General features: G+C 40.6%; 1 protein-coding gene and 1 long non-coding RNA gene across 3 annotated transcripts in view; both read right to left on the bottom strand.

Moving 5' to 3' along the window:
- The window catches only part of BCO2 (beta-carotene oxygenase 2), an 86,885-nt gene that overhangs the window by 34,372 nt on the left and 30,034 nt on the right, over positions 1-22,479 (bottom strand). Inside the window, exon 1 of one of the 2 annotated variants that reach the window (XM_034754568.1) lies at positions 3,394-3,590. The exons of the other annotated variant lie outside the window; for it this stretch is intronic. Coding sequence (XP_034610459.1) covers positions 3,394-3,481 — 88 coding nt within the window. The 5' untranslated portion in view covers positions 3,482-3,590. Of the gene's footprint in view, positions 1-3,393; positions 3,591-22,479 lie in introns of those variants that run through there. 2 annotated transcript variants of the gene reach the window in all.
- LOC117868534 lies at positions 12,697-14,142 on the bottom strand. The gene is made up of 3 exons (XR_004643658.1): positions 14,041-14,142; positions 12,848-12,959; positions 12,697-12,748 (listed from the first exon to the last, which is right to left on the bottom strand). It is a non-coding gene; the product is annotated as an uncharacterized LOC117868534 (long non-coding RNA).

The following is a 22,479-nucleotide window of genomic DNA, read 5'->3' as shown; positions in this document are numbered from 1 at the left end:
TACATGAGCACAGTTGGGGGCACTTACTATGTAGATTGAACATGCCAAGCCTAGCTCCATACACACAGGGATCCGGTGGCTTCTGAAACAAGAAACAGTGAGGGCTACTAGAGAGTTCACAAACTATTTAAAGGGATACTACCCAATTCTTCTACGTTACAGGGGGAATCTTTGCTCCCAGGGGATTTTAGACCTCAGTCGGTGATCCTGTGCCTTGCAGAGAGAGCTGAAAACATGACCAATATAAACCAGCTGCTGAGATTGGACTGGGCTCCACATTTGGAGCATGAATGGGCAGATTTTACCTAGGGAATATCATGTGCATTACAGACTGAGGAGGAGCATTTCTGAGGAATCCCCTGGTTCAAATGTTGGCCACACATCCCAGTTAACAGTGGCAGGCACAGACCAAGGAGAACTCTCTTAAGCCAACACTTATTCAGTTTGTGGGCTCAGCCAGCCCAGCTGGCAAGGCCTCATCAGCACAAAGAGACAGATGTGGTTCAGCATTTGGTTTAGATTAACCCGTGCTTACTAAGGTTTAGCTGTAAGCATAACAAGGACAAACAGTGGCCAGCAATGGTACAGCTAAGCTCCTTCCTGAAACAGAGCTATTTCCTAGTGCAAGCAAGGCCTGAGGCAGAAGAATTTCTAGACATTATTAAATTTCCATCTACTATGAGGTGGCATTTCCTATCAGGAAGCAATTCCTATTGACCAGACCGGTCACTTTCACCACCTCAGCTATATCTTCCAGCCTCCCTCCTTTAATCCTTGAGATTAAATTAAATTGCTGCACAAATGATCTGTAAATGTGCAAAGCCGGAGATCTCTACTTCTTCAGAGATAAATTCAGCAATCAGTACAAAAGAACAGAGGAAGGACAATTCAACAAGAAACTGGTTGACAAGCTGAACTTTTGTAATCTTGCTTGTTCAGATTTGCTACTAAGGATAGGTAAGACTGCATGTTGCCCTGAAGGGATGTGGCAATTTACCCTCCTACAATGTAGATATCTGGCTCATCAATCTTCAAATCCTTCTTAGATCTCTAATGTGAGAGGGCAGCTAGATAAATAAGTCAGGCTGCAGGGCTAAAGTAATTATCCTGCAATGTATAGCAGCCTCTCCCTCTTAAACCGCAATTAAATTCTATTAAATCCCATATAAAGTAATTCATCCAATCCCAACATTAGTGCTGATAAAAATCCATTAGAAAGAAAGAGAGGGAGTCTTTTCATACAAGCTGAAATCTGACAGCTATACAGACTGATAGAGGGATTTAGAGAGGAGTTGGTTTAGATAGTCTAGCTATAAAACATTTTCATTTCAAAATTTTAAACAGAGAGGCAGCAGTTCCACTAAATAGATATTTCTGCAGTGTTGTTATGGTCTAGGATCCAGAAGGGGAACTGAGTAGACTGCCTGGGTTTCCTTGTTCTGTAGATTTTTCCCTATCTTCAAAATGTGAGTTCCCTAGCTCATCTCTCATCACCTAACTCCCCAAAAATGCCCGCCCCCCAACTCACACAAATCAGATTTGGGCAGAATTCAAGGACAAATCACATAGCATTCTTTTAAACAGTGTTTGGCTCAAAGAGGTGCTGGGTTTGTCCACAGAAGCTTAAGCTGAGAGCATAGTTACATTTATATCCTTAGAACAGTTAACAGTAAGGCAAGCAGGTAGCAAAACTACCATAAAGTGATATAATTTTAAGATGGAGAGCCAGATACCATTAGAAAAAGGCAACATACAAAAGGAAAACAAGTGGCCTTTGTACTCTGCTTCTTAATGAGATGAACAAATCTTGATATATTCTTTGTTAAACATTTGTTTTAATCAGAAATCCCTCAAAATCCTGCTTTTCATGGAAAACTCTATGGATAACTGGAGAGCTAGCAGTATTATGGCTGACTCCAGGGAAGTGACACCAGCTAGACTGAGGAAAGAATTTTTATTCAGAGTGTTTAGGGGTTTTATCACTACCTGTTTCACTCAAATGCCTGAACAAATAGCAGGAAGAAAAGATCTTGTTACGGATTCAGTATTCAGCTAAGAGTTGAGAAATCTCATTCTACTTCCTTGGGGTCTCCAACCAGACTACCAGCAACAACAATACTGGGGAAACCTAATATTGCCAATTAGGTACAAACGGGGCGGGGGAGAACCTCAGGCCTTTTTTGCCCAACTCAAATAATCAAAACAGGGCACAGTCCCATATGCCTCTCTGTACAGCTCACCTTTAAGGATGACTTAGGTATAATGAAAGCAGGTAGGGGGAGATGCTGAGGAATGGACTAACCAAGAGATCCCCACTCTAAATTATAGAGTGATTCAAGAATCCACCTTCAAATATATCATGGCCTTTGTAAGTTAGAACTGTGGAAGTTTCACATACATGTTGCCTTGATAGCTGTTTTTAGAAATATAGCTCTTCTATCAAAATATAACACAAGAAGGCCACAGACACATGCAGTATTGGATCTTTCAATGGAAAACACTTTACCAGATCTGAAATGATGGGGCCAGAGGTTGTTACATATAGCACCGAAGCCCAGAGCCAACATTCCTCAGACATTTTGTGTTGATAATTCCGTCTTTATATTTCCCATCTCCATTCTTATAAAGAACTGACTGATATTGGATTTCTTGTCATTCCTCACTAATTTAGCAACAGATTTGATTAAAGAGTTAGACTCTGTGGCTGCTCCTAAATATGTATCCTGAGATACACACTGGATAACATCATCACAAGACAGGCTTGGAAAAATATCCAATCTCTTGATGTCCGTGGGAGCAGACCCCCTTGATTCTACCAAAGAAAATTCAGCGGGGAATCTGGTTAATTCCTTTCTTTTATGGCTCACCTCCAGATCTCAATGGGTGATGACAGATCTCTCTGTTAAGCAAGCAGCAGCAGATTTCAAATAGTGTAATGGTAGCATACACTACTGACTCCCTTGGAGATACTGCACAGAACTCCGTACGGTGGCTTCTTCCTGCCTCCTGTTGTGGGTGTTCCAACGGTGGGTGATCAAAACTTCAGTGGGGGCTCCTGCCCTCAGCAGCCATATCCCTGTCACAACCCACTGACACTTCCCTCATACAATAGACTCCCTGCTGAGACGCTGCTGTTTACTGATGATTTCCCCAGCTCTAAAGCTGCATTGTCCATTTATAATCTGATATAATCCATGCAATGCATTTTCCCCTCCTGTTTATTAGCTTGCAAAATAACTAGGGATCTCCATGCTGTCTAGCAAACTCCTTGAATCATTTAATTCCTAATTTCTATTAGAAATAACATTCCTCTACTGACCTGTCTCCAGCAGCAGTTCTAAGAGCGGGAGATCTGTCAGCCCCTTTGCAGGAGGGAGAGAAGGGGATTCTTACCTGGGATGGATTTTATCAAACAGCAGAGGAAATGTCCCACATTTGCAGGCAGGAGATTGATGGTAAACAGAAGGATTTGGGAAAACATCTGGAAGATCCTCAGCTCTGAAGAATGCCTCAGATCCAAGGGGACCTGGGAAAGGTACAAGTGCTCAAGATGGTACTGTGCAGCTGGCACTGATGGATGTGTTGAGTAGGACTGGCTGAGGCCATCACTTCAGAATAAAAGCCTTGAGTGTCTGTCTATACAATGGTAGGGATGAGTCTGCACAGTGCAGCAGCTAGCTAAACCCGTGTTGTGGTTAAGTGCACCCGCAGTGCTCTAGCTGTTCATAAGGGGGCGACTTTATTCTAAAAACCAGTCTCCCTTAGAAATAAATCCTAAGGCAAAAGCTGCTGCTCTGGAGCGATCAGTTGCTCAAGGCAGCCCAATGGTGCTTATGTGCTTATGCAGATTGGGCTAGGTAAGTATATGTATGATGTATAGTTAAGACTGCACATTTCCCAGCTCTGACAGGCAGAACTTTACTGAAGAGCTTTGGATAAAGCATAATAGTTTCACCAGTAAGCAAACTATCTGTAGCTTTCAGAATCATTTTCTCTTAGCTACCGAAAGTCAGGAGCTCCCAGCAGAGACTATTCTGTTCAGATCCTGAGAGAATTATCAGCACTTAGTGTTTTTTACACTGTTTCTGCAAAATACTTTCCAAGCATGACTCAAATCTCAAAACATTCACATATGGCACTATTCCTATTTTATATTAGCAAACTGAAGCATGGGGTTATCAGGCGCATAAATTAGGTCACAGCAGTACTCATGCCATGATACTTTATTGCGAGTGGTGCTGAGGGATGCGGGAGTGCACGTAAGGAGGGAAGAAACAATATATGTGCCCAGGTACCCAGGCCTCCAGGCAACCTTGATAAAGGATGGCATCTTTTTCTTTCAAAAATCCTTTCCACTTAGTCTCAGCAGTCATTTCAGGAGCTGGGTGACCTTTTTTACCTAGACTCTGAAGCATCTCAGAATTTTGGAACATATCATTTGCCATATCACATTAGACCAATAGTCAATCAAATCTGATAACCTGCCACTGATAGTAACCTATATTCTATTTTAGAAGAAGGTGGGCCTTTCTCCTCACACTATATTGTACTGGACAGCAGTGACCACTTTGCACCATAATATGATTGGTATATTTGTTTGAAAACCTGATGTCAACCAATGATGTGTTATGTTCCAGTTTATTTTACAGAGAAAATCTGGAAAGATCGAAGTATCATTTTAACAATTAACTGAAACCAATGGCTTGCCAGATAGAGAGCTCATTCCCCTCTTTAAAAGTGGAAAATATTTTTTAATGAAGTAGAGACCATTCAGGTCTCATTCACCAGCCATGTAGAGATCTGCATTCAACAATGAAGGAGATTGCAGTGTGCTTTAATGGCACATTCAAATTATCCCTCAGCATTGACACTACTGAGCAGCTTTCAATGGACTCAACCACCACAACAGTAACTCTTGCCTTGGAGAGGAGACAAAATGTCCCCATTGTATTTTGTCTAAAGATGTTGGCCATTTAGAAAGCACTGCTGTGGTCACAGCAGCAGTTCAGAGAACTGGAGCTAGCATAAGGGTTTTAATTGTTTTTAAACAATATGCAGACAGTGAACTATAATAAATTGTAAAGTCACTCTTGAAGTTGCTTCAGAAAAAGAAATGTGAAATGTCACAGTTGTGATACTCTGATAACAGTGCATTTGTCTGATTTATAATTAATTTTTCCTCTCCATAAATATTTCTATTATATGCAATATATTTTTAAAATGTCAATTAAAATGTGTGTATTAAAATAGGGGAAATAAATCTAGTAATGCTGAATTATTGAGATAAATATTTGTTGCATTCATATAGGTGCCTACATAAAGGTACAGTTAAAATAAGCAACTTGTGATGACGTGCACTGAAAGTTAGATGACAGAGCAAGAGGTGGAGTTCTTTTAGAGTTGCATCTCAACCAGTTTGCCATGGCATTTAATACAGATTACATACACACTGCATGGTTGCAATAGCCATATGCAATTTCTCATAAAACCTTGGCCACCTCACCTACACTATGTCCACAAATCCATCTCCCACAGGTTCTCTTCTTATCTTCAAATGACATAATTAAAAAAAGATGTCATCCAGCCATAGGAAGTTGTTCTTCTTGCCTCAAAAAATTTACAACAGCCTAAGGCCCAGGATAGGAATATTCAGTCCTGCATTAGTGACAGGTTTACAGTCTCACACTTCCTGGCCCTTCAGACCTAAAACCAGCAGTTCACACCACTATGAAGAGACTCCTCACTGTGCAATGCTTCTAACCCCAGAAGTTTCCAAGATTAAAGTTGTAACACCTTCTCATGTAGAAAAGCTACTTTAGGTCATTTTTAGAGATGTTCTGTTTTTGTTTTCTTCTCTTTCAGAGTGCTAACTGGGTAGAGTCATAATAATTAAGGCACTGGTGTAGGGATACAAGAGATACTTTCAACATTTTTGTTCTGAAATATTTTTTCTTCTTGTGACGTATGTGCCTATACAGAATATATGATGTTGAAGTATGAAAAACTTTTCTGAGCATATTTGGAATGAGCTGCACAATTCACTTGTGGTTGCCATTGTCAGTAATGTGGCCATCCCAAATTCTTGTCACAGTAAAACTTCTACATTATATTATCATATACTCCGTAAATATGATATATGGTAGAATAAGTTTTAAAATTGTGCTGCATCTTCATTACACAATTAAGTGAGAATTATCCCATTATATACATTGCTAGTTCTGAATGTATGTACACTTGGATAGTAACTTTTCCTAGTCTTTTACAAGCTAAAGATTGTGACACAGTTGAAAAAGTGAGTGAAGACTGTGGGGTTATGTATCTGTCTCACTATATTTGCATCTGTAATAGTCCCTTCCTTCCACCTTGATTCCCCTGCAGTTGCTTGTCTCGATAAGAACACAGAGTCCTGGATGCCAGAAGCTAGGAATAAGTGACAGGGGATGGAACACTTGATGATTACCTGTTCTGTTCATTACCTCTGAAACACCTGGCATTGGCCACTGTCAGAAGACTGGATACTGGGCTAGACGGACTTTTGGTCTGACCCAGTATGGCCATTCTTATGTATTTATGTAATAAACAGCCAAAAAGTGTTTTGTTGCAGCCTAGAGAGTGAACATATATTGCCACAATCCACATATGCACATAAATCCAGATCTAAATATAGTTTTCAGTTTCCATTTGTAATTATGCAAAACCCAACATGTAAGAATACTAATGAATCTTTCAAAACATACAGGTACAGTTCCCTGCACGACTTTAGGCGTTTGTGTTATCACACCTTGTAAGTGCTGGCTTGTCCCCAGCCCATGAAGGACCCATTACCAGACTCAGAGTCTCTTTTCAAGCAGTTTTATTTTTCAAACCCCAGGGTATGTCTACATTGTGTTTTAAAACTTGTAGCAGTGAGTCTCAGAGCCTGGGTCTACTACAGTCTCGGTCAAGCTGATTCTAAAAACAGGCGTGTAGACTGTAATAGCATGCTATACTTTATTATACTATTCAGCCACTACATGGTGCTGTATGAAACTTCCCTTATTTAGGCTAACCTCAGCCATACCTGGCAGTACATAAGAGGATCTTATACCGAACACATCCAGTGTATCTCTCTGGGAAGGAAGCTCTGTAGCCAGTCCATATCTGGTACAGGAGTCTGACTTGCTAAGTGGCAGCCCTAAAACCTACCATGTACAAAGTTTACATAACACACACATTCAGGCTCAGAAGCCCACCCCCATCCCTGGGCTTCAAAGCCCAGGCTCCACCAAAGCCCAAACATCTACATAGCTCAATTTTTAGTACCACAGCACAAGCCCCACGAGCCTGAGTCTGTAGACCCGGGCTCTGAAACTCATTGCCACAGATTTTAAAGTGCAATGTAGACATATCCCAAAACAACAAAACAGTTCCCTAGCCCACTCTGGGCTACAGCTACCTGGGAATTTCCCCCTTTGCCTTTCTCGGGCCTTCCTGCTCCACATCCTATTGCACAAGAAAGGACTGAGAAAGGCAAAGGGGAAAATTCCCTGGCAGCTATAGCCCATGGTGGGCTGAGTAACTTTTCTGTTGTTTTTGCTTATGTTTGGAAAATAAAACTGCCTGAAAAGAGATGCTGGGTGTGCCAGTGGGTCTGTCGTGGGCTGAGACAAACCAAATCCTTACACGCCTATTGTTGGGAGAACAGAACCCTGAACACAAAATCAGGTAGTTAAAGGAAGGATTCTGGGAAAACATGCAAGATTCCAGTGAACACCACAGTTGTACAACAAGTGAGAAATTATCGCTACTTAGTAAGCATCATTATAGAAGATGGAAGATTGGATATTGAAGTCAGCAACAGAACAGCAAGAGCAAAACACATTCTGGAAGAATAAACATCTAATCAGAAGGGACATAAATTTGGAGACTAAATTCTAACTCTTAAAACTTACAATTGGCCTGTATTAAATTATGGCTGTGAAACATGGACATTCCAACAATCAGTAATAAAGAAACTATAGCCTTAGAATTATGATCTTATGGAATAATTCTGAAAATATCCTGGACAGACCACATAATCAATGAAAAAGTATTGGAGATCATTGGAACTCAGCAAACATTACTTAAAGAACTTATGAAAAGAAAGATTTGATTTACAGGGCAATTTTTAAGAAGTTCAGCAGGTGATACATGTTCACGGGCACTGGAAGGGAAAGTTAATAACAGAAGAGTATGAGGCAGAAAAAGAGATTTGCATGGATGATGTGGTATCCTAAGTAGATCAAAAGGACTATTCATCCACAAAAAAATTAGCAGAGGACTCTACAGAATGGGTTCCATGTTTGCCAACTTCCTGTAATGGAGATGCCACAGAAGAGGATGTGACCGCACCCCTTCTCTTCTGCCTCTCCACACCCACTACCAAAAAGAAAGTTTTAAAGTGCAGAGATAAAATCTGAGCCTCTATTGAAGTCAACTGCAAAACTCTCATTTACTTCAGCACAGCTAATATTTTACCCCGGAACTACTGGCTATTTTTAAAGTACATTTCTATTCTGTTACTGATCTGAGATTTTACATTTTTTTTAAAACTTACTAAGGCAGTACAGCTTAAACAGTAGGGGAAAAGCTTAAAGGAAAAGTAATTGCCAGTTGAGCTTTGCTGATCAGATCTGGCAGCTTTAAAGCCAATTAATTTTCAGTTCAAACCTCTCTCAGTAAAACTGGAAAGCGGATTGTGGTGGGAAAGGTGCCAGTTGGAGTTCATAGGTAATTCATTTCTCAGTGACAATGTGGAAGAGCTTTTAGATTCATTGTAGGTGATAAAAACAGTTTTGTTTGTTTATTCCTCCAGTAAATCTTGAGATATTTGAGAGAGGCCATTAGTAAAGAAATATCACCATCAGTGTAGACAAGATAATAAAAACAGCAAAATGATACTCTGGTATATCAGAGAAGGGAACTAAAATAATCAGCAAGAAACTACTGTGTTATGAACACTACTATCTATATAGAAGCTGTGCAGAACACTAACAGGCAGCCAACAGGCACAAAGAAGGAGCACATTGATACTTTTAACCAGTAAGATGGTCCCTGCAGATTCTTTTTTCAACTGGGAGAAACTGAAACATGAAGTCAGCCATTCAGTCAGTTTCTACACTGATGAAAAGACTTCTATAAAATCAACAGGGAAGGAGAAACCTTTTTCTCTAAGGCAATGTTCTAAAGATTCTGGACATACTATTTTAAAGGATGTTCTATACAGAAGCTAAAACTTTATATAATTAGTTGATTTTTTTAAAAATAACCAAGTTGATAACATTCCTTTAGGTAGTTGCCTAAATGTACATAGGGAAGAGATGGATGTTTTGTTCTTCTTTGGAGAAATGTAATCTATCTTTAATTCCATGTATTTGCTACCCAGATAATATGATGATACGCCCTTTAGAAATGCATATAAGTGACTATTTCAAAGTCAGACAAACTTCATGTCTGACCATTAAAAAAACAAAACGTGTCATAAGAATTTTTTTTATTTTTGGCAATTAACTTAACTATGCAGTGTATAGTTTACTGTCCAAGTTCAGATACTATGGACATGACAAATGACTTTACTTTCAATGTGTCTTTGGACTATAAAGCACAGTCACTAGAACAGAGTCCCAACATATGTAATGTCTTCTGCAGATGCTTATACCTTGGGTGACATAGGTTATGAATATTTTACCTGAAGCAATTCAGATGCAAAAAGAATAAGACATGACTACACAAAAACAAGGATGATTCTTCAGAGATGAACACCTTGCATTTAATTGCACCTTAATGCCTTAAAAGACATGCACTTATATCTATAAAGTATAGTCCTATTAAATAGATTTTAGAATTTTGCAAAGCACTGCAGAAGTAATAGTATTGGACAGTGTTCTGTAAAAAATAATTTTACTGACAAAGAATTTAACTATGTGATCCAGTGGGTCTTTTGTGAGCTCTAATCTTTACTGATACTATAAATGTTATGACCAAAATTTTCAAACTTGCATGCCTGAAGTTAGACACCTAAATCCATAGTTAGGTGCCTAAATAAGTGGCCTGATTGCCACAGATGTAAGCACCTACGATGAACTCCCTTTGACTTTAGTGGAAGCTTTGGATGCTTGGCACCAATGAAAGTCAGATTATGTTTATTTAGGTGCTTAAATAAGGATTTTGGTGTCTACATTCAGAAACAAGAGTGTTGACCTGTCTTTTTTATCATCATTATACTTTATAAAGTAAACATTTTGGATGGAGTTTTGTGAAACTATAAATAACCACAATTTTTCAAGTTTCCTTTTTTTTTTTTTTTTAAGAAAGAGTCAAATTCTTAGTCTAAGATAAACATTTTAGAGTAGTAATCAAAAATATTATATTAGTTGGTATTATTTCTAAATTAAGGTTGATAATATCTTCCAGTGTCTTCACATTTTGATTTTATCGAAGTTAAGGTGGAGGGTCTGGCAAGAAAAACATACAATCCATAGTAGTTAAATATTAACATGTTAACAGTGATGCCATCTGTAAATTTAAGTTTATGAAGGTTATGACTGCAGCTACCATGACATTCTACAAACTCTAGTTGTCTTATACATACCTCTCCCATTCTCCCAAGTTAACCTTTTACAGTACCCCTTAACAGCAATATAATAATTTATTTTAAAAGGGAAGAGGTAAAATTGTTAAGCTAACGTAATATTCTTATAAAATGGATGCAAAGAAGTAGACTAAGGTTCAGATTTTAAAAGATATTTAGGCATCATCCTACAGGACTTTCTAGTGGTTCTCTTTATTACATTAGTCTGGCAAACTGCACAAATGATATCCTGTACATTTTATGAATCATAGTTTGAACTCAGTCAATAGACAGTGAAGAAAAATTGTTCAAATACTACTTAAGTATTAAGTAAATTGTATATACGCCACACAATACTGACATAGTATGGGGTTAATTTTCAACATATTGCCTGGGGATTTGGCAATGTGACCCAAACTACTGTTAACGTTACCCTATGATTCGTTTAAAATCAGTAGAAGAACTAAAGTGTATTTTCAAATAAATCTTGCCAAAAGCTATTTTTACACTCTTCATGGAATAAGATCCTTGATAGCTCCCTCATTCCAAAGCTTCCTTCCTCTCTCTATGTTCTGAGACCAAAAAAAAAAAAAAAATATTTATTCTAGTAAGAATTGTTTGTAGAATCAAATCCACAGTATAGAAACAAACAATAACAGAAAATCAGTAAGTGGAAAAATAATTTAAAGGCTATTTTCATTTATACTGTTAGCCAAGTTTGATAAGGGATGTCACATAAGTTCTGGGGGGGAAATTTACTTATGACAATGTTTGATAAAATCCTATATTTTAGTATCAAAATCCTCCCCGTTTCTGTTCTCCTGTGATAGTGCCAAGCCCTAGGATCTCAAGGCTCCCTTTATTTTGTTCATCCCATCTCTTCAACATGCTCAAGGGAAGGGAACCCAGGGTTCAGCATAAGCAAGTCAGTAAAGATGACAAACTTGTGACTTGATTTTTAAAACCCCTTAAAGGCATGGATTTTATCATGGAGATCAGTGTTTTGTATCACTAATTACCACTGCACTGATTACTGTCTGTTGTCTTTGTTTTGATTTCTTTTGCTATATTTCAATAAAGTATGCTACTTCCAAAAGTGTTAAAAATTGCTTGAACTGTTAAAGATACATACAGAAAGCTAAATATGAATGAAACCCTGCATCTTCCCTTAAAGCGTATGTTCTAGTATACAACACCATACATGACCAACACTCTATGCCCTACATTTCAGCTTATTTGCCATACAAAATCAATTTTAGCTTTGCAGGGTGTTTGCAATGACTGTGAATCTGTGTCTCAGACTCTCTCTTTTCTGCTTCAAGTGATTTTCTATGATCCTCGCTTCTTTCAAGATTCCTTCAAGCTCTTCTACATAAGAAGCATCCATTGCCGCTCTCTCACTTAATTGGAAAAAAACCTAATGTTAAACTAAATACTTAAAAATATTAACATTCTCAACTACTACTGATATTTGGAATTGCTTTAATGCTTTGCTTATAAATCTGTTGTCTATCAGTCAATGACTAAATTAACTCTTCAGTTTCACAGACTAAATAAAGGAGTTTGTTATTTCAGGATTTAGGGTTAATCTTTTCCTTCTGCAGTTTCTTGACACTGCAGATACTCCACCACACCATATCCCACCTTTATGTATCAATCATCTAGGTATTTATATTAGCACTCATCGGTGTAGTATCCAAGTGCCTTCCATCAGTTAAAAAAAACACTAACAATATTTCTGTCTTCCTGTCCTGGCAGGTTTTTTATTTTGTTTTTTCAATAAAAACAACTGTGTGTATTTGTATTCCAGTGTCAGCATGTAGGAAGGCTAGGGCAAAAAGATGGATTTTGTATTTTGTTCTGAGGTTAAAAATAAAGTTTTGTGATCAATCTGGCAATACTCTAATACTACGCAGAACTATGAGCTTGCATCAAGGGGAGAATTACACCCCATGCAGTGAAAAGCATTAGCCCATCAAACCACATTGCATCCTATCCACATCTCAAGGTTGGCAAGTAGTTAGACTAAAAATATTCTAAGAAACAAGAATTATCCCAGGTTATTTTAAGAATATAAAAATTGTATAAAAAGTTTAAAGCTGACTTGCCTTAAAATATGGGCATATTTTGACAACAGGTTATTAATTTCTTTGTTCATATCTGTTAATACAAATATTTATTTTATTTCAAAGGCTTGAATTGAGCGGTTCATGTCAACATTTATATGTCTGAGTAATCTGAATATTTTTAATACATCACCATTTAAAACCTTTTCCAGTGCTTCAGGTTTGTAAAGTGACTGTAAGCTTTCAGAAAGAGCCAAGTCTGGTCTTTCCAGGGAGGACAACTGAGGACTTTCTGAAGCTTCATTCTAGTAACAAAAAACATGGGAAAAAATGCATGCTAGTACAGGTTCTTAGGAATTTGAAACTTTGCAGTTTGGACCTGCATTTTGGATTTTATTTTAAATTAAGGTTATAGTATTGCTGACTTCACATGTAGCTTGTGTTCTTAACCATGTGAGTATACTATGCCTCCATCCTGAATGTGAACAGGTAATGTGATTATCAGGTTATAATATGGTTCTGCTGTATAAACAAGACCTCATAAACCAGCTAGTCAATTTTACCTCCCTAGTATCTTGCCAAAGCAGACTCTAAAGTGCACTGTACCCATAGGAAAAAAGCAACAATCTTCTGCTCTGAGCACCAACAGATGAGGCAGTATGAGATAGCTGCCCAGATTTTCCCACAATGCCAACAGTTTTGAGTTTTGGACAGGCCCAGCATGTGGCACATTAGCTGTGCTGCAAAATGCTATGTTAACACACAATGAAATGAAAAAACACAAAAGGGACCTAACTGTACACCCTAGTCCTGTCTTCCCTGAGTACTTGAGTAGTTAAAAAAAACTAGCATTATCAGTAGCTCAGAAAGATAATAAAGTTTACCATGTTCAAGACGGCACTTGAATTCCTGGCACTATTATTCCAGTCAGAATAAGAGGTAACAATGAAATTTCAAATTTCCACCTGCTAGAAAGTAAGCTGATTCATGGGGATGGATGAAATTAAAATCTGTTTTCAATACTGAGTTGAGATATTTGAGTGGTTCAATAGACAACCTGATTCTATGCAACCTAAAGTTTTGCTTTCAATCAGGATAAGCCCTACAGAGAAGTGCAGCTGTATGTAAGTCAAATTTTGTTTGTCGTGAAAAGCAAAAGCTTTATTCTGTGATCTCCTAATGCACTCAGGAAAACCATACAACTCTTCTGTAGTTTACATGGAGTGAGATGGTGGTCTGAACCCTGTTCCTATTAGACAGTTATCCATGGCAGTCTCAGTGAAGAGAGCACAGACTGAATGGGCATTTTAACTGAGCTCCCCTCATCCCTAGAAGGGTTCCCCTGTCCATTTCTCTCCCCCACCAAAGTCAGAGAAAACCACTCACCTCCATCTCCTTTCTACGCTTACTTCTATTTTCATCAGCTTTTACTGTGTTACTTGTCATTGTTACCTAACAAAAAATGTAATGTCACATTTGATGAGTACATATTTTTATCTCGTGTAACGGAAAAATAAAAGACTATAACATGAATTTTCAGCATAATGTGATCTTCATAGATTCTCACTTTATGAAAGGTGAAGCTAAAGCCCCAAGTAAAGGGTGGCAAGAGAAACACAACTGGATAAAGTAGGAACTGAAGAAACAATGTCACAATGATTGTCTGCCACAACCTGCCAGTCTACATACAGTAATTCAGACAGCATGAGTACAATTCCATACTCAAGCTCAGATGTCGTGAACGGCACTGAGATGGACACCATACTGGCTATGGAGCTATTTGTACCAGAACCAGCAACTACCAGTGAAAAACATTACTGTTTAAAGCATGGCAGAGTCTGAGAAGGCCATAGTGATCCTTTCAGCCAGCAGTCAAAGCAGAACTCTCTAGGCTGCAGGAAAGGCAGCCTGGTCTTGTGGTGAAAGCCAGGGCCAAGCATTAGGACTCCCGGGCTCTCTTCTTGGCTCTGGAAGAGTGGTCCGGTGGTTAGCGCTGGGGAAAACGGACAGACTGGACTCCTTGGTTCTATCTTCAGCTTCCCTCACTGTGGGGCCCTTCCCTCTACGTCGAATGGGAATGGCACTCACCCCCCCAGCGTACAGGCACCTGTGAGACTGAACAAGTTAGTGCCAGCAAAGTTTTGTGAGCTCTTTGGACAAAGGCGCTGGGAAGGGGCAAATGATTGTTGTTATTCACTCCAAGCCCCTTCTAGCAAGCCTCTACCTTGACTGTGCGGCCTATGGGCAGCAACAGGTGTGAACTGGATTTGTGGTGGGTCCCAACGCCCCTCACTGCCCCATCTCGGAGGGGATTACCCCTCTTTAGGGAAAGCAGTGCCCACCCAGATCCTAATAATCCCACAAACACCCGGCTGCACCCCCCTCACACACACACCCTTTCTACCCCACCACACCCCTGCAGCTCCACTTCCTGGAGGCCTTGGTATGCAGCTCCTAGTGACCCCCCATACACCACAAAGTGCACCCCCACATACACCCCTTTCACCCCCACAGCTCTACCTCCTGCAATAACCACTCAAATGATATCCTGTACATTTTTGTGTCCCCCCATTAACACCTATAACCTACCCCCATAGCACTAGGAAGGGGACCCTCCCTCCGCAGCAGCCCCCCCCCTTGCACACACCTCCCACCAAGCTGCCCCCTCCCCAGCAAGCTGCACGCGCCCCGCCCTGAGGACCGGGGGGGAGGGGGAAGAAGGCTCGCGCCTGAAGCGGCCGTTAACGGTTCAGCGCGCGGGCGTCGGGGTCGGGGAGGGGAGGGTCTGCACTTCGCACAGAAGCTCAGCAGCCCCCCCGCGGGTCGAGCGCTGCCTAGTCAGCGGTGGAGTTACCCGCTCCCGCCGCCAGGGGGCAGCCGGGCACTGACCGAGCCCTAGCAGCCGCGTTGGGCTGGGCGCTCGGGGAGGCGGGGTTCGCGGGGAGCCGGAATGACATGCACACACACCCCTATACCCCACAAACCTCACACACACACCCCTACACCTCACACACACACACACACACCCCTACACCCCTCAAACCACACACACACCCCTACACCCCACAAACCTCACACACACACCTATACCCCACAAACCTCACACACACACACCAACACCCCACAACCCCCCCACACACATAGTCCTATACCACACAAACCTAACACACACACCCCTACAGTACACTCCATAAACCTCACACACACCCCTATACCCCACAAACCTCACACACACACCCCTACACCTCACACACACACCCCCCTACACCCCTCAAACCTCACACACACACACCTATACCCCACAAACCTCACACACACACACACCCCAACACCCCACAACCCCCCCACACACATAGTCCTATACCACACAAACCTAACACACACACCCCTACAGTACACTCCATAAACCTCACACACACNACGCACACACCCCTAAACATCACAAACCTCACACACACACAGTCCTACACCCCTCAAACCTCACACACACCCTTAAACCCCACAAACCTCACACACACCCCTACACCTCACATACCCACACCCCTACACCCCACAAACCTCACACACACACTCCTACACCTCACACACACACCCCACAGACCTCACACGCACACAACCCTAAACCTCACAAACCTCACACACACAGTCCTATACCCCACAAACCTCACACACACACACCCCTACACCTCACACGCACACCCCTAAACCCCAGAAACCTCACACACACACCCCTACACCTCACACGCTCACCCCTAAACCCCACAAACCTCACACACACCCCTACACCTCAAACGCACACCCCTAAACCCCACAAACCTCACACACACACACCCCTACACCTCACACGCACACCCCTAAACCCCACAAACCTCACACACACACACTCCTACACCTCACACACACACCCCACAGACCTCACAAACCTCACACACACACACACAGTCCTATACCCCACAAACCTCACACACACACACCCTCCTACACCTCACACGCACACCCATTCAGTTATTCTGCCCCATTTGAATCCAAACAGTACAGAGATGAAGAATTCTTCCTTGTGTCCATACTTATAGCTTCTTCTCCCAGAAACAAGATGACAGGGTCACTACCTACTGGGATATTTTTTGTGGGCAGAGAGAGAGAGGAATGCATTTAGAGTCTTTGATCTCTACTCATCACACACAATTACCACTTCCCTTCAAATACACAAGAACTGGCACTTTCATGTTAAGGTTCTTTATTTGCATTACACAAGGTTTCTTTCTTGTTTGATGGGTTATTTAGTTATAGGGATCTATACAATGTAAATGTTTGCTATTACATTCTACCACAATACAGATAAGTAAAAACAATGCATGCAGCATCCCATTCATTTTCATTAAGGTTAAATACCAAAAACATTTTTGTATATTTAACAATCACTCTGATCTATACTAATACACAAGTGAATTATCCTGGCTTCCACCTGTGAGTTTGTCAGTTCTCAGCTCATGCCTAGGCCTTGGCCAGAGCTGGTACTTGGTCTGCCACCATCACACACCCACACACAAACCATAACCTCCCCTACACTCATTCCACACACACACAACACCCCCACAAACTCCCCACACACTCTCACCTCCACACATCACAACCTCCCACACCTATGCACCTCAATCTCCCCACACACTCACTCATTCCACACAGCACAACCCCACACCCACACTTAATAAGAACAAAAGAACAGTCATAATTGGGTCAGACCAAGGGTCCATTTAGCCCAGTATCCTGTCTTCCAACAGTGGCCACACACCACAACCCCCCAGCTATACACACATTGACACTCACACACACATGTCCCCCAACACATTAACACCTACAACACACCTACACCCCACCACACCCACATTCACACACTCTGTACGTACACACACACACATTCACAAACCCACATACACACTCAACTCCCCTGCCCACACACACACTGAAGGGCAGTCTGGCACACAGCAGTGACTAACACCTGCCACACAGTGGAGAGAGTTGTTTTGGGCAAGGATAGTCTTATGCAGTGGGCCACAGAATCTTTAATATCCACACCGAGCATCCTGCACCTCTGTTTCCCCTCTGCATTGTCCAAAAGACACACACTAAATGGCACAAGACTCAGTTTCTCTCCCTCACAAAAATAAATAAAGAAATAATGGAGAAATTAGGTTAGCCCTGCTGAGAATCAGACCCCTGGTCTGAGGAGATCTAGATATTCCAAGCTGATGCTTAGAGCACAGGTTCTTAACCTGGTGGCTACACACCACCTATACACAGTCTCCCCCCACATCTACACAGTCTCACACCTATACACAACAACCCCCACACACACACGACTGGGTGCCAGAAGGTCGTAATCACCTTCTCTTTCTTGATAGCCAGATGGCAACGAGGTCCCAGAACTTACGGAAGAGGGTTGCTGTTGGAACTATTAATAATATTATAATTTTTTCATATTAATATGGGAGACCCACCAGACACTGATTTAATCATAAATTCCTTTATAAGGTCCAAATAGTATTTTATACAATTGCTCTAAACATGCCTGACTGCCTAAAAATAAGCAATACAGTAACAAAGTATTCTTAAGCATGTGATCTGTACGCTGACAAATAGGCCAGACCTAGGGGAAACTGTCTCATTTTGGTGTGCTCCAGAATGATTAGGTAGGGTCCCACAAAGAGCCCTCAAATTCATACCTCTTTTTATACCCTTTAACAAATTATGTCACTTACAATTACAGACTTCAGCTAAAAAAAGAGTTGAGACAATTTAACCTCATTTTCAGTCTGAATCCAAATAAGAGTTACAACCTCCTTTCTCCCCAAGGCCTTTCATCCTTATTTCTTCTTGCTGATCAACAGTTTTTCCACTGCACCTGGGTTTACTGTTAAGATCACACATAATGTGTGTATGTGGAATAGGAAGGCAGGCTTCTTTTAAGACAGATCCCATTTGTCTTATTTAAAACTACTTGCAGTCACCCCTACTGGTTTTTTAGAAATTTCCCCATATCTTATTAGTTATTCTTTGAACCAGACCTCCCATCTTCATTCCTTCTGGCCTTATAACTTATTCTTTTCAAGATCTTCTACTTGCTCATCAGGGCTTTCTTTACAATACATATATCTCCTTAACCAAACTTATGCTAACTCTAATTCTTTAATTTCATATTTATCCTACAGGTACCAACATTTAATGTGGGATCCCAGTATGGAAGGCTGAGTGTCACTTTAAGCCACCTCTCCATCTGCACACATGTAACCATACATGAAAACAAAAGAGACTGGAGACCTGTTTCAGAAACTTTAATTCTGATTAAAACATTCCGAGCATTCTCTGTTGTATTCAGGCTCTTACACCATGCCGCTCTAAAGCGCAGAAGCAATCTTCCTCATGTGGAAACAAGAATGTAGCCAATAACTTGGAGACTGATGAATGGGAAACAGTACTAGTAAGAATATGTAGTGATTTCAAGAGAAAGAATTTTAAGTGATACATAGGAGTCTTATTTCACCATAGTTATATGACGTCATTTCTAAAATTAGATAGTAAATAGAAAATGTAATAAATATAAAAAAGAAAAAGTGACATCTATTTTATGCATTTATAACAAGTACCTTCACTGGTGGTGAAGGTGTGTTGTGGAAACAGAATCTGGATTAAATTTGTCTTCTGGAATGTGCAAGAACTCTGAAAATCATAAATTTCTTATTGCTAGAACACCTTGGGCTGAAAATGCAAAGTTAAACTGGAAACCTGGATCAATCTAATCAGATAAATATGGCCATGGATTAATGACTTATAATAGATTACAGCATCTCATTCAAAAATTAGACAGCTTTCAAGCCAGTCTTTAACTACACCTTGTTTTATTGTATGTTGTTTTTTCAAGAAAATAAATGAATGTTATTAACTAAAAACACAAATACTAAACAGCATTTAAAAGTTCTTTTCCTAAACCCTAAATTGATAAGGTATAGAAAAGAAGAAACATTAGAACAACCAAAGATACAGTATGGATCACTTTTGATTTTTCTTTGTTTCTTGGAGGAAAAAGTAAAAAATCCAAACAAGAAATGAAACTGCTTATAAGACAGAAGAAGAACTAAATACTTCCCTAAAAATTATGGCTCACATTCAATGTACTGCAACTGTGAACTGTAGTGAAATTGTCAGGAATTAGTCAACTGCTCTTATTGGAGAGTTAGTTTTATGTTATGAATACTAATGTCTGAGATGGTCCAACAGATGTTGTAATAATTGCTACAAATTTATCCTCAACTGTGAGAAGACAGTGAAATGTTATAAAGTGTCACAATAACCTGTAATAATACATGTTTATGGGAAAAGGTGCAAAAGTGAGATCGAAAGACTGAATTAGTCAAAACAAAAAGGCTTACAGATATATCTCAAAGTCTGTGTTAAGATCATGCCTGGTAACCAAGAAGAGTATGGAACTAGGTATCAATGGACCAACATTGATGTGTCAGAAACTGTAATTGGTGGACAGCATAATGAGATGTTGGGCTATTCCAGCCATCACTCCCTTTGGGGGTTCTTAAAAAAAGAGATTTTGGGGAGAAAGCTAGCTACCGCAACACTGGCTGGGGGGGGGGCAAACATCAGTTGATTGAAAGACCTGCTTTAATCTCTCCCATCTTAAAAACAAACAAACACTTGACCCCACTTATCTATCCAACTACCACCCCATCTAACTTCATCTCTCAATTAATTGAACACATACAATTGCTGTCTGGAATTAATCTCCACCACTTCCATCCGAGGCCCTCTCCAATCTGTTTCCACCCCTTATGTTCAACCGAAACCGCTCTCACCAAAGTCTCCAATAACCTCTTCTTAGTCAAATTGCCGAACCAGTACTTCATCATCTTCCCCCTGGACCTGTCAGTTACCTTCAACACAGTCAACCATGCTCTTCTTCCAATCTTGTCTGTCCTCCTTTGGTTTCCATTATTCCGTCCTCTCCTGGTTCCCCTCCTACATTTCTAATCACTCAAGGTGTCCTTTGGAGGAGCCTCCTCATTCCTCCTCCAGCTTGTTGTAGGGATTCCACAGGGCTCTGTCCTTGGTCCCCTTCGCTTCTCCCTCTCCACCTTATCTCTGGGTAATCTCATCCACAAACTCAAATTAAACTACCATCTCTATGTGAATCATCCTCTCTACTCCAGAGTTGTCTTCTTCTGTCCAAACTATTTGCATCCTTTTCTCTATCATATCAAACATAAACTACTTGTCTTCACTTGCAAGCTCTTTAACGACCTATCCCCACCCTACCTCTCATCTTTCATTCAGCATCAAAAAGTCAATTCTCGCCTCTGATTGGCCCAGGATGTCAGCCTCCATTGTCTATTTGTTAAATTTTCGAACAAGCATCTTTGTGCTTTCTCCCATGATGCCCCCTAAGTTTTGGAGAAACTCCCCATAAACTTCCACAAAGCTAACTCATTATCCTCCTTCAAATCCCTCCCCACAACTCTCCTTTACTGTAATGCTTCATGTTCACATATTTTGGCCTCTACAATATTTGGCTGATCTCCCCAGCCTTTTCCTAGTCATAGAGTTTAAGGCCAGAAGGGGTCACCAGATCATCTAGTCTGACCTTCTGTACATCACAGGCCACCAACAACAGCCACACAGTACACCCAACAACCAGAATTAAACCAGACTATTACAGCCCTAAGCAGACTACACTATTGTGTGCCACAGGCAAAGACAGGAGGGACCAAAATGCACCAATCCCCAAGGCCAAAATGCACCAAACCCCAGCAATACAGGTTTTGTAACAAAAGCTCTTTAATCAAGCAATAATTGCCTCCTAACCACAGTATAAGGATATTTATTAGCCTAGTCATAAACCTTGAGTTTGTCAAAGTTAGCGGGTGGGCGGGACAGTCACTCCCTTGGTGTTTTGCTATTGGGATTATAAAAAGGATAGCAAAACATGGGATGGTTATTATTCATTACTATTATTATTTGTATTACAGTAATGCCAAGATCAGGGTCCCATTGTGCTACATGGTGTACAAACATAAAAGACAGTCCCTGAAGGACTGTTGAACTAATTAGCATCACATTGTGGGACTGGAAGGTTTTGGAGGACTGGTAATGGGACACAGAGGTTTTTATTTCTTTGTCGTTCCTGGGTCACTATAAAACAGAAACATGATGTCATCTGGGGGATGTTTGGTGACATGGAAAATGAGTTGGTGATCTCATTCCTCCATCCTACTGGACTAAAGAAACATTCTCACAATGGTTATATTTCTTGGCAATTTCATTACAACCCAAAGATTGAATATTCACACCTAAAGTGGCCCCTTCCCAGTGCAAGGGAGAGACACTTATGGGATGTTTCACACAAGCTGGGGGGGAAGGGGAGTATGCACTGACGCTATTTCTGACATCTGTTTCAACACTGCAACTTCCATCTGTGACATCACTTACAGTGCAAGACAGCTGATTGTAACAAGTTGGGTAAGAAAACAGGATGTGCCTTCTGCTGGGATGACATCAAGGTCCCAGCATTGCATGTGCTGGCAGGTCCCACTCTGAAAGCTCCTGCACTGTCTTTGCACAGACTGATATATTTTGTTTCTGGATTGTGGTGACAGAAGGGGAAGTGTTCTGGGTCTGTGTGTATACAGACCTATTGGGAACATCCTGATCTACACTTCAGATTGTCTAGTTGGCTTGATTATTCTCATAGCAATATTATAAGAATCCAGAGTAAAATGCAACAACTCAGGTCACCAGATATAAAGCCCTATCATTGATGTT

This window comes from Trachemys scripta, chromosome 21 (genome assembly GCF_013100865.1).
Source record: "Trachemys scripta elegans isolate TJP31775 chromosome 21, CAS_Tse_1.0, whole genome shotgun sequence".
NCBI lineage: Eukaryota > Metazoa > Chordata > Testudines > Emydidae > Trachemys > Trachemys scripta.
This window is presented reverse-complemented; position numbering and strand designations above follow the sequence as displayed.